General features: G+C 51.7%; 1 protein-coding gene across 9 annotated transcripts in view; it reads left to right on the top strand.

The window, feature by feature from the left end:
- The window catches only part of SRGAP2 (SLIT-ROBO Rho GTPase activating protein 2), a 237702-nt gene extending 224914 nt beyond the window's left edge, over positions 1 to 12788 (top strand). For 3 of the 9 annotated variants that reach the window (XM_037497469.2, XM_037497468.2, XM_037497475.2), the window contains 5 exons: positions 1700 to 1880; positions 3351 to 3497; positions 6828 to 6866; positions 7058 to 7382; positions 9444 to 12788. In XM_037497469.2, the coding sequence (XP_037353366.1) occupies positions 1700 to 1880; positions 3351 to 3497; positions 6828 to 6866; positions 7058 to 7382; positions 9444 to 9827 (1076 nt within the window). In that variant the 3' untranslated portion in view covers positions 9828 to 12788. Of the gene's footprint in view, positions 1 to 1699; positions 1881 to 2646; positions 4541 to 6827; positions 6867 to 7057; positions 7383 to 8042; positions 8900 to 9443 lie in introns of those variants that run through there. The other 6 variants (XM_037497471.2, XM_037497470.2, XM_037497477.2 and 3 more) reach the window with 4 other exon arrangements.

Raw genomic sequence — 12788 nt, 5'->3', positions numbered from 1 at the left:
AGCCAGCATGTTTCCCCTCCTTCCAACAGCTCCGCAGCTCCATTTATGGATCACTTGGGCTATGGAAGTATCAGCAGCTGACCGGAGCCTCAGAATTTTCTGGGCATAAGAATGAAATGGCACAGTTTGCAGACCTCTCCTTCCTCCCTGCCTTGCTGCAAATTCTGCAATCCTAGGCCAGCTTTTAAAAGAGAAATCTTAGGACTTCTTATTTGGGTCCTGATGTTGGCTGGCTCAGTGTAATAATTTACTACATTATGGGAAGGGCGTCAGTGAACTGGGGAAATTCATATTTGCTTAGAGTTTTCCTTGTGCCTAGCCTTGTGAGAAGCTTTGTATATCTTATTGCTTACACTCTAGTGAAATGGATGTAGCCGCAATTTGAATTGAGAGAACTGAGGGCTAAGCGAGGTCAAATGACACAGCCAAAGCCTCATAGAACCAAGGCCAGACGTTCAGCTGGACATTCAGCAGGGCCTGCTCTGGCCTGCCTCCTAGGGGGCATCCCTAGCTGACCCCTTCTGAAGCAGAGTCCAGCCACTGCTGGGCGGGCATGCTTTTGCTTTTAAACAGCCTTTTTCTCCACTAGTCAGACTATCTGAACCTCAGGATCAAAATTTCTGCTCGTTTTCCTTTTCCTCTCTGGCCCCTACCTGCAGCCCAGAACTGATAACAACAATGGTGACAAAAATAACAATAGCCCTACTATGGACAGGCCCAGCTCTGTCCTACGAACTTTTTACTATTTGTTATGACTCAACTTCTCTTTTTTTTTTTTAAGTTGTATTTACTTATTTATACAAGCACTGGGTACAGTGGGAGGGTGAGAGAATTCACCAGAGCCAGAGCGGGGAACAGAACAGGCAAGACTGATGAAGTACACTGCTGAGGGGAGCAGCCAGCGCGGCAGGAGAGGTCTGCGTGCCATGTGGGACCCTCACCGGTCGCCGGAGATCAAACCGGCGCTGCAGAGACTGTGGGCAGCTTCGCAGCCCAGCGCTCAACCGCTGCGCCACCAGGGGAGGCCCATGACTCAACTTCTCTTAACAACTTCATATACAAGGAACTGTTATTATCCCTGTTTATAGACAAGGAGATGGAAGTCACAAAAAAGTAAAAATAAGTCACCTTTGTAACCTCTTGTAAGTTTTCAGATTCCTCTCATGCCTATTTTCATATATTGCTCACATTTCCGTATTTCACTCTCTGGAAAGTAAATTGGGCAAGTTATTTTTTCTTTATAGAGGCTGAAAGCTTATGTTTGACTTAGATTAATACATAACATAAATTATTTAAAATACAGTACGATGAATGGACTATAATTAAAGGAGTTACTTTGTCATCAGAAAAGAAGTAATGCTTACAAATGTGGTACAGTAAATTCAATCTAAAGATTAACATAAAAACACAGTGGAAACACCAAAGAACCTGTTGTCGGGAAACAAGTGATATTTAAATTGTCACTTGTGTTTCATCAGGCAGGTGAGAAAGAAAAGGACTTCAGGTAGAGGGACAGTGAGCAAGGGCACGGAGGTGGCACAGCTCCTATGGGAATGACCAGCTTTCTAGACCAGCCCTGCCTGATTTCCTCACCAGTTACCTCCCCACCACTGTTAAGTTCAACTAACTGGACCTTCCACCCCCGCCCCTAAGTCTGTGGGTCCCGGCAATAGTGTTTCTTTCTGTTCCACCCTCTCAGAGTGCGAGCCCATTGAGGCCATTGCCAAGTTTGACTACGTGGGCCGAACAGCCCGAGAGCTGTCCTTCAAGAAGGGGGCGTCCCTGCTGCTGTACCAGCGGGCTTCGGATGACTGGTGGGAAGGCCGGCACAACGGCGTCGACGGCCTCATCCCCCATCAGTACATCGTGGTCCAAGACACGTACGTTGGCTCCCCTGAACCTTTTGGTGGGGGGGTCCCTGGCTGCACTGTGGGAAGGAGACTTTATTTCTGGAGCCGCAAGAGCGTGAGGGAGACTAGCCCCCAGGGGGCACCAACAGCCCCTGGTGACACTTCCTTGAAGGGGGGCCCCCAGTCTCAGTGGGACATTGTTTTTTAACGTCTCCACTGCTTCCCCTGCAAGTCACCGCCTCCCCCGCCCACCTTTCCCACCCCCAGCCCCCCAGTCACCTTAAATCTTGACAGCCAGCCAGCACTCACCCGTACTTATACCTGACGAGTGCTAAGGAAAGGATATTATTTGTCCACATACATTTCGTTTCTGGAAAGATCAGACTGGGAAAACATTTTTACTTCTCGCTTTTTTTTTTTTTCTTTAAACAAATTATTCTCACCCCATCCTGTTGGGCCACTGATGATTCTTTTCCATCTGCAGATAAAATGATGAGTTACTTTTCTAGAGAAATCTAGTTTACACAGCCTTGTGGAAATGACCCAGATAAGGTCAACTGGGGGAAAGATGGGGGAGAGGAGGGGAAAGGAAGTCTGGGAGCAGAGTGAGCCAGCGAGGTCTGGTCCCAGAGTGACTTTGCCTTGGGCTGTAAAGCCGCATCCCCTGGGCAGGAAGACTTCTCCCCTCAGGCCCACCCTAGCCTGCCTCTGCCCTCCCCCTCTCTGCCCCACTCCCTTCCCTCAGGTATGCTGCTGTCAGTGTTTTTAGTCCTTCCCTTAATATTATTTTTTAAAGGTTGATATCCTGAGTCTGCGCCCTCCCAGCCTCTCCCTGGCTCGTTCTGCGGGGAAATCCTCCCTCTGTTGATAACATCGCAAACCTGGTGGCATCTATGCGTGGACAGAACCCTCCCAAATTTAGCATTATGACTTCACTACAGGATGGAGAGAAGATGAATTGTGGGGGAGAAGGGGCTTTCTTTGTCATCAGTAGCCAGAGGGGCCAGGAGAGCAGTGGCCAGACCTGGGAGCGGCTGGACGCCCTAAGCAGGACGACAGAGCTGCTGTCCCGCCTCCACCACGCCTCCCGGAGCCGCCGCGAGGGACTGGCTTACCCGCGAGCTCGGGACCTCAGCAGATAAACCACGACTGGACTTGCCACCTCCTTCTCCAGGAGGTGGCCCCAGCACAGTGGCCCCAGGAGAGCAGCGTGGGGGAGAAGGCAGCTGCCTCGAATCCCGGTGTCCCCTAGCTCAGCTTTCCTGAGTTGCTGAGGATCCCACAGAAGTCAGCGGGATTATTTATTTTTATTTAAACCACCCTCCAAAGGCCGTAGGCATCCTCGCCTCTGCTCCCAGTGCTAGCCCTGCCAGGAGTCGCTGCTCAGAGCCACTGTGGGGTCGCGTGTGTGTCGGGGGGGCCATCTTGCCGATTTAACGCTGCTTTTTGTGTTGTTGTTGTTTTCCCCTCCTCCCTGCCTGCCTGCTCCTTCTCCCCCAGCGAGGACGGTGTCGTGGAGAGGTCCAGCCCCAAGTCTGAGATTGAGGTCATTTCTGAGCCACCTGAAGAAAAGGTGACAGCCAGAGCGGGGGCCAGCTGTCCCAGTGGGGGTCATGTAGCTGATATTTATCTTGCAAACATCAACAAGTAAGCTCTGCTTTTCATTTTCTGCTCCCCTGAATGACTTGCAACACCCAGCCTCACTCCCTGGCCTAACCCCCTCCTTTTGCTGTGTTGCGCGTAGAGCTCCCAGCTCCCCAGCCTCACAGTTCGCATGTGCTCGTTGCTGCTTCGAGGCGGACAGAGCTGAGGCAGCAGGGCCAGGTCTCAGCCAGCGGCCACCTGCTGTGAGGGCGCTGAGGCCTGTCCTGGGGCCTGTCAGCTCAGACCCTTCCGACCGGCTGGCTGCCGAAACCTTGGCCACTTTATGCGACTAGGTTCTGCACTGTTTCTCAGACGTGCCTTCTCTCTCAGACAACGGCCTCTGATGTCTTCCTTGGCCCTTGTCTGTCTGAAGATCCGATGCCTCTCGTGTCTTCCCTGGGCTCCTGTCCCCCCAGAGGGCTCTATTTTGACATCATGTGTCTGTTTCTGCCCCTGTCCTGCATTCACCCCTGTGGAGGAAAGGGCCACTGTGCCCAAGGAAATCTGTGTCTTGAGCTCTTTGTTCATTGCTTAACTCCCTTCTGCCCTTTCTCATGGGTAGAAATGATGTTTCATTTTCTTATTGCTTCAGCCCTCTGTTTTCCACTGCCCTGTCAGCCCCTGTGTAGCCCCTACTCCTGTCCAGCAGGCTCTCACTGCGCCCCAGCTTTCACTGTGGCTGTTAGCAACGTCCTGGGGTTTTACCTCCACCCACACCCGATCTGGCTGTCTGGAGGGATTCCACGCCGTGTGCTGCCGCCTCCCCTAGAGACATTCAGGTTATTGGAGAAGTAATCTCATCTCAAGGGGCCAGACACCCAGTCCTAAAGCCTACAGACCTCTTTCCGCCAGACCCTGAAACCTGGCCCCGTGCCAGGGGGATGACGCGCCTCAGGGCGCTCCTCATGAATACGGATTGGACATGATGTACATTTTCTATTCTCCTTTGACTGGAGGAATGAAATGATTTGCACATTGAAAACCTGTTAACCATAGCCTCTGGACACTGAAACTGGAGAATAAAAGATGCTTGTTGTTTTCAAACTGCACCAGGTCGCCCAGATCTCTTGGCTTTTTTCCAACCAGACGGTAGCAGGGGGAATGGCTGGGGCACGTGGCTCTTTTCCATTTCTTTCACCCTCAAGTTAGTAAAGTAGCTTGTTCAGCTTATTTATTCAGTGCAGTTATAATTTAAGTCAACCCAGTAAAAAAGACTGAGGATTTTATTTATTTCCCTCCAGCGTATTGTCCCGCTGGGAGGGCAAGCTAGTGAAAAGTAACTGAGCTAATCACTTTTTTTTCTTATTTACAAGTCTGTGTTGATTATACACCTATCATCATAAGGTCTTACACCTATAATTAACCCAGAAACCAAGTGGGATTGGTGGAGAGACAGTTCAGTTTATTAGTCAGGTACATATCTTTAAACCGTCATCTATTCGATGCCATTTGTACAAAAGAATTGTAGAAAACTCCTGGTTTCCAAAGTCAAGGCAGGTCCCTGGAACTCCTTGTCGGGTGATGTCAGGATGGGGTCTGGGAGGACAATGGCCGTCAGTGGGGGAGGGCGCCCCAGGCCCGCCCTGCCCGCGACTGCCTTCCAGCCTCCCTTCCACCCACCCAAGCAGCCTCCAAGCATCTTCCCTCTCTGGGTGCCCGGGTTCTCTCCCACCTGGGCCTTCACATCTGCTGTCTCCTTCTCTCCCTTCAAGACGTAATCTGAAGATCTGCCTCCTCAGGAAGCCTTTCTGACAGGCTGAGGTAGACACACTGATTCTATAGTCCCAAGGCAGTTTGAGAAGCTCTAGGACTCAAGCTCCCTCAGCTCCCCCAACCAGAGTGAGCTCTTCCAGACCGGGAGCTCTGTCTTCCTCTCTTCACATCCCCAGGCCTGGCCTGGGGCCTGGTGCACCAGACACTCCACAAAACTGCCTCCTCAGCAATTTTAGCCTTGTGAGTCCAGCCATCCTCAAGTGGAAAAAGGAAATCAGCCAAGAGTCACTAGGATACAGCTTTTCAGTTTAACTCCACACATTTAGTAGGTGCTCAATAGCACCTACTGTTGTGCAAAGCACGGATGCCGGTTATTCAGATGAGCAGGATGGCCCCTGCTCTCAGAGCTCACACTGCAAGGCAGATGGCCTCCGAGACAGGGCAACTAAAGAGCACTTGGGGCCTCCCTGGTGGCGCAGAGGGTTAAGACACAGCACTGTGAGGCTGTCCGCAGCCACTGCAGCACAAGTTCGATCCCCAGCCAGGGAGGTGACCCACATGGCACAGCAGACCTCTCTTGACTCGCCCACTGCTCCCCTCAGCAGTGTATTTCAGTCAGTCTGTCCTGCTCCCCACTCTGTCTCTGGTGAGTCCTCTCACCCCCCATACCTCTGGACTGTGCCCCAGTTCTTGTATGCATAAATAAATAAATCTTTTAAAAAAAAAAAAAGAGCAGCACTGTAGATGCTCTGAAGGAACAGAAGAGGGAGGGGTCGATCCTGCCTGCCTTTGGAGTTGGGGTGCCAGGGAAGACTTTGCAGAGCTAGAGTCATTTCAGCAGGGCTCTCTCAAGTTCTCACCACCTCCTTTGTCCACTGGACAATGGCTGGTACCCAAGACTGAAACTGCCTGGCGGGCAGCTTCGTGGAGTGGCTGCTGTGCCCCGGCCCCAGGGTTACCCTGAGGAAGTCTCACCACTGAACAGGATGAGGCCTGGCTTAGGGGCTGGCCCCTCCTCAGAGCCCTGCCCTTCCCTTCTTTGAACCTCAACTCCTAGGTCCCATTAGGAGGCTCAAGCTCAGAGCTGCCCACCACCCACCCTGAACCAGAAGTCCTCTGCTTCCTAGTTAGGTCCTTCAAAATATGGATCCAAGAGAAAATGAAACCACTCAACCATGGGTGACATCCTCATCTGCAGGACTCTGCCAGACCATTTCAGGCAAGAACCATAGAGGCCTGAGATGTTCCAACTCAGTCCACCCAGTGCCAAGTGACTTGGCATCCTATACATGTTTCTGCCCTAAGACAATGCACAAGCCTGACCCTCACTCCACAGCAGCACAGCCTCTTGAAAAATACTCTGTTCCATGCTGCAGAGTCAGCAGTAACAGCCTCTCACCAGCGCCCAAAATGATCAGTCTAGTATTTGGACTCAGAAATGCTAAAATTCAGAAAAGTCAACTCTGGGTTTACCTGCACACCCTGTCTCCTTGGTGGTGGCGAGAATTTCACTCCTACGTGGGGCCTTAGGTTTCTGATCACAGCAGGTCACGGAGGGGCCTTCTCGTGAATCTATCTCCCACTCGAAACTTAGGCATAATCTCCACTTTTCCCTGACAGCACCTTACATCCCGAGCACTCAGCGCCCACAACCGCCAAGTGAGTATGCATCTCCTATGCCCAGGCGGGGGTGGCAGGGAGCAGGCGCTTGGAGGCCACGAAGAAATCGGATTGGGTCCTGAATGTGCTCTATGGCCCTGTCCTGCCAAGTCCCTGGGTGCCAGCATCTGTCCTGTTTCCTCAGAGCCAGGGTTCCCTGATCACACTGCCCTTTCTGTTTGTGATTGAAGGCAAAGGAAGCGGCCGGAATCTGGGAACATCCGGAAAACATTTCGGAGCGACAGCCATGGGCTGAGCAGTCCCCTGACTGACTCTGCCTCCCCGGGGTTGGGGGCTAGTTGCCGCCCATCCTCCCAGCCCATCATGAGCCAGAGCCTCCCCAAGGAGGGGCCAGATAAGTGTTCCATCAGCGGGCATGGGAGCCTCAACTCCATCAGCCGCCACTCGTCCCTGAAGAATCGGCTGGAGAGTCCCCAGATCCGGAAGGCGGTGACGGCAGGAAGGTCAAAGAGCTTCAATAACCACCGGCCCATGGACCCTGAGGTCATTGCACAGGTAACTGGGGGCTCTGGACACACGTTGCAGGGGTCTACACTGGCACTCTGCCTGGGACAGCCCAGGCCAGTTACGACAGGACTCGAAGCAGAAGGTGCTTTGCCTGTCACATGCTGAGTTCAGGGGCTCTTGTGCATCTGGACCTGCGAGGACAGCTTTCCCAAGAATTCGGCGACCTCCTCAGGGTACCCTGGCTTCTCCCCAAAAGGTACTTGAAGACAGTATAAAAGAATTTAGGCTTCTTCATCCACTATGGGCTATTTGCAGAGCTAGTGTTATTTTTAAAGCCACTAGTTATAGGTTGAGTTTTCTGAGAGTCTGGCTGGCCCGGGTTTCGGGGCTTCAGACCCTGATACAAGACCCCTGAGGCTACCCAAGCACTGAGATTCAGATGACGTTCTGCTCACACTTTTATATCACTTACCGTCCGCTCACCCTGTTTCCTGAGGCTAATCTCTGGTCCCTAGTGGCAGGTAGGTGATCATGGACAGTCTGCTCCTGGACTTTAAGGCCCCAAAGTATCTGCCTCCAGAGTCTCAAATACCAGAAGGATTTCCAGCCCAGGTCTACAGCTGCAGTGGAGGCGAGCTGCCTACTTACAGGGTCTGCCTTCTGTGAATGTATTACACTGACGAGTCTCTGTTTTCCGTGAAATATTAGAGATCCAACCCTACCTCTAAAAATCCAGCTACCGGGGCCACTCCAAGCAGTTCACTCAGACGTCTCTCCCAACTCTATCATTTTCATTAGACCAGGTAGGAACTAAGGGCTCGCTGTTAGCCTTTTATTTCTCAACCTAGTTGAGATTCTCCCTCCCCACCTTCTGGGGGCGTGGAGGCGGGGTAAGGTCTCTGTTGGCTTCATTGTGGTGCTCTGGCTTAAAAGACGGCCCTGGCAAGCCAGCGTGAGGCTCTGGGCCTGAGATGTCTTGGCTTCGCTAGCCTCCTATTTCTGTGCCTGTTCTTAAGCTCTTGGCTGCAATCCGCCTTGCGCCTTGGGGATCCTCCCAGCTCCCTCTCTGACCAGGTGTTAATAGAAATATCAGGATAGCTGCACAGCTGGCACAGGCTCTAGCTCCAGAGTGGGATGGCGGCGAGAAACAGATCTTCCCGAGCATTTGTAAGGTTTGAGGACATCCTGGGGATGAGTGTGGTTAAAATACCGTCAGCAGGAAGCATGGATCGCCCTGTAGGACAAAGAATCAACCTTGGAACATAAAGCCTTTGAAGTGAGCCCAGTGCTGAGGGAGTTGCCCTGTGGGATGGGGTGGGTGCCAGGCTCCAGTCTATGGGGAAAGAGGGAGGGAGCTGGGAGATTTCCCTGGGAGGTAGCTGGCTGCATAGAAGGATTCTTTGGTTCTGCCTTGAGCCCCTGAGCTACACTGCTGTTTCCTGAATCTGAATGTGTTCCTCTGTCACTTGCAGGCCACTCACCTGTGTGGGCTCTGGCTCCCCCTGCTGGTGACTCTCTGGCCCGTTCATGGTGATGGGTCAATGAAAAGGGCCTCATCAATTTGTGGCCTCCCATGGGGCAGGGAGGGTGGGGGTACTTGTCCTGATGAATCTTCAGGGCCAGGGCTCCTGCACCCTTCCTCAGCCCTTGAAGTAAAAGAGAACAAAGATCATACTTTAAATCTAGCAACTTTTTAAAAAAGGAGTTTATTACGTACAATATCAAGCATATGCAAAAGTAGAAGGAATTGGATAATGAATCCTCGTGTGCCCAGAGCAAACTCCTGGCCACTCGGTGTCTGCCCTCCCCCCTGGATTATACATCACTTCATCCATAAACGTTTTCAGTGCATCTCTCTGAAATCTGAGGATCTTTAAGTGTCATCTCAGCCTCTCTCTCTAACGGAAAAACTCATGATAATGAGAATCTCTGTCCGCCTCCCCCCGCCACCCCCAATTCTGAACTTTCCTATGTTCAAGGATTTGGGTCAAGTACAGTCACCTGGACATCTCCTTACAGTCTGTTTCATGATTTGCCTGATGTTACTGAAATAGGGTCCTCGGGGACTTCTCCCTCCATTTGCCTCTCCCCCTCCTTCCTGTTTTGCAGGACATTGAGGCAACTATGAACTCTGCCCTGAATGAGCTGCGGGAACTGGAGCGGCAGAGCAGCGTCAAACATACCCCTGATGTGGTTCTGGACACCTTGGAGCCCCTCAAAACCTCCCCAGTGGTGGCCCCCACATCAGAGCCCTCCAGCCCCCTGCACACCCAGCTCCTCAAGGACCCCGAGCCCGCCTTCCAGCGCAGCGCCAGCACCGCCGGGGACATCGCCTGCGCCTTCCGACCGGTCAAGTCCGTCAAGATGGCCGCCCCGGTCAAGCCACCCGCCACGCGCCCCAAGCCCGCCGTCTTCCCCAAAACAAATGCCACTAGTCCTGGTGTCAACTCATCAGCTTCCCCACAGTCCACAGACAAGTCTTGTACTGTCTGAGGAATATAACTTAATTGTTCTAGAAGGGGACTAGAAGGACTGTTATTAAAATCTTCCTATTTAACTTGCTTGGGGATTTAAATTAAAAATTAGATTCTCATTTGTTCTTGCAGGAATTAGCCTCCCCATCACCCAAAACCATGAGAATGAAGCCCTCATTATTGCCCTGCCCTGCCCGCTGCCCTCCACTCCCCCGTTGTCGTACTCAGCCAGCAGCAGCGCATGCTGCTTGTAGGTTAGCCAGAGATAGTCTTCATCATCAGTCACTGTGAGACCTGGCGCAGCAGGTCCTGGGGACGCGGGCGCCTGACCAGGTGACTGGCTGCTGACCCCCGGCGCCCAGTGGCATCTTGTTTTGGGTACTGATTATAGAGTCATATATAGTCCGTTCTTTGTCTCACACACACACACACACACACTCTCTCTCTCTCTCTCTCTCTCTCTCTCTCTCTTTTCCTCTCTCTCTCTCTCTCTCTGTCTCTCTCTCTCTCTCTTTTCCTCTCTCTCTCTCTCTCTCACTCTCCCTTTTTCCTTCTCTCTCTGTCTCTCTCTCCCCCTCTCCTGGTCTCTGGCCCCGCCTGGGTACCCTCTCCTGGTCTGACAGTCTCTTTGTCAGCTACTGTGCAGTTCCCACAGGTGCCACCAGGAGTCTCTGTTTCCGTTATGCATCTTGTTCTGTCTGGCCAGAGAATTGAGCCTTTGAACTGTCGCCGTCACATGAAATTGAGCAGGAGGGGCCTGATCCTGCAGTCTGCGCGGGTTGGGGGCGTGCTCGGTCTTCTTTCTATTGGTGTGCATAGTGTTTGCTTTTGCTCTGCTCCATCCTCTAGAACTATAACCCAATCTTACTGCGGGACTTCTCAAGTTTTTCTGAATGTATAGACATTTCTCGGATTCCTATCTTTGTCTCTGATGGACCATTTTCCATTTAAGACATTTTCCTGTACGAAGACAGTTTTATAAGTGGTTCCTATTAGGGTAAGGAGTGTTAAAGAGAGTTTTAATGTGTTTATGGTAGGTTTAGAAAAGGTCAGAAATGGGTCCTTCCTCCCACTTCTGGGGACACCACTTAAGACCTTACATTCATCATCCTATTAAAAATCAAATTCACCTTTGCCAAATTGTTCCCAAATGAAAAAAACTTTTCACCCTCTGCTCTTGTTACTTTACAAGGGCTCCCTTCAGGGACCAGCGAGGGCTTCGAAAGCCCGAGGTAAAATGAAGAGAGACTCTGCCCTCAAAGCCACTTTTCTTTTTTCCAAACAAGGACAACTAAGGGAGCTTTGGCCACATGAGCTCCTAAGTCTTCCCAAGGACAGAATTTAAAGAAAATAAAAAATAGGATGCTGAATGGCCTTCATTTGGCCTTTTCTTCCTGGTTCCCCTCTGTCAGGGAAAATGATAAACACGTCTTTAATCCAACCTCCAAACCCAGTGCCCGTGGACCCAGTTCCCCCAGCACCTGCTGTCCTAGGAGGATCAGGACAGGGGCATTGTATACCAGGCTCGTGGGTATCAGACAACTGCTCGAGTTAAAGCTAAAACTCATTCCTCTTCTGTTTTCTGGTTTTAAAACTGCACTTTTAACCATCGCATTTTCTATAGTTCAGGAGAGATGGTGAGTTGCCATGGAGACAGGAAAATTTGAATTTCCTTTGGTTAAGCCTAGAAGATCCTTTTTGGACCAACATTTTCAAGTTGGTAGTTGACTCTGAAGAGGGGCAAGGTTTTCCTCATTCTGTATGAAGGAGCATTGCGGGCTAATTTGAAGACTAACCTGCAACACCAGGAAAACCATTCCAAGAGTTAGAAGGGAGGAACCAAGAGCTCCCTCGGGAAAGCGAGTCGGCCCGTGTGAAGTGCCCGCTGTCCTCTGCCTCCCGGCCTCAGTCGCTCTATGTGGCGGCCTGTCCTCGTCGCTTAGCTGGACTTACACAGGCCCACGCCAGCCGCGGGGCTTTCGTCCCAAGGGCCTGCTCCTTGCTGAAAATGAAACCCCACCCTTCACTTTACATTCCTTGTGGTCCACTTGCTCCAAACTGGTGCCCCCACCTCCCTTTCCCTCTCTGCAGCACACTCCTAAGAGCAAAAGCCAAGCTCTCTAGTGACACACTTGGGCCTCTTCTGTTGCTCCTGCCTTACTCCCCTCAGCCCTGCTCACGACTGTGTCCACCTGCCCTCAGCTGACTTGCATCATAAACTGGACAGTGCGAGCAGGCGCCCTCCCCCAGCTCCAGGGGCCAAGTTGTCTTCCTTTCTCTGGTGCTCCTACACCTGTGGGATGGTCCTTTCGAGAGGACTGGGAACCCCTAAAAGGAGAGTCCTCCTCAGCAGCGCTCATCGCCATCAACTGAAATCCAGGCTGCACGCTGGGATTTCTACACCGAAAAGCCAAAAGGAGCTGCCGGGCCGGGGAGACCGGCCTTCCTCGGATGCGCTCGCCTAAACCAGCACAATGCTTCCGGAGCCCACTGTGCCCCTCGAGGGACAGATTCATTTCCTGGCGTGGACTCTGATGGGTCAGTCTTTGGGGAACAAAGGTGGGGTGGGGCTACCAGCATCCCAATTTGGAAAACAGAGGAGTTTGCAGCCGACAGCCTGTAAACTGGAAACACTGGTCTCAGCCAACCTCCTCAGGGCACCCCGGTTTCTCCCCAAGGAGAGGAGGAGCGATAATGCCAGCAACAAGATGAACAGACCACTGGAAGGCTGGTGTGTGTGTGCTTCACCTTCAGAAGAGAAGTTAGATCTTCCAGGGAATTGCAATATTGTGGCGTCTGACTTGTATGTCACATTTGTGTAAAATGGTATATTCTTTAAAATAGTGTTGATAACTGGAATATTGTATGTATGCTTGGAGATGCTTTGTGTGAACTTAAGACTGTCACAACACATGTTGGATTGGGGAAAATCCAAAGCACAACTTCAAAATAAAATACGTTTTTAGGTTTCGATGCCGCA

The sequence above is a fragment of the Talpa occidentalis genome, unplaced genomic scaffold, assembly GCF_014898055.3.
Source record: "Talpa occidentalis isolate TD23 unplaced genomic scaffold, MPIMG_talOcc4v2.1 talOcc4.8, whole genome shotgun sequence".
NCBI lineage: Eukaryota > Metazoa > Chordata > Mammalia > Eulipotyphla > Talpidae > Talpa > Talpa occidentalis.
This window is presented reverse-complemented; position numbering and strand designations above follow the sequence as displayed.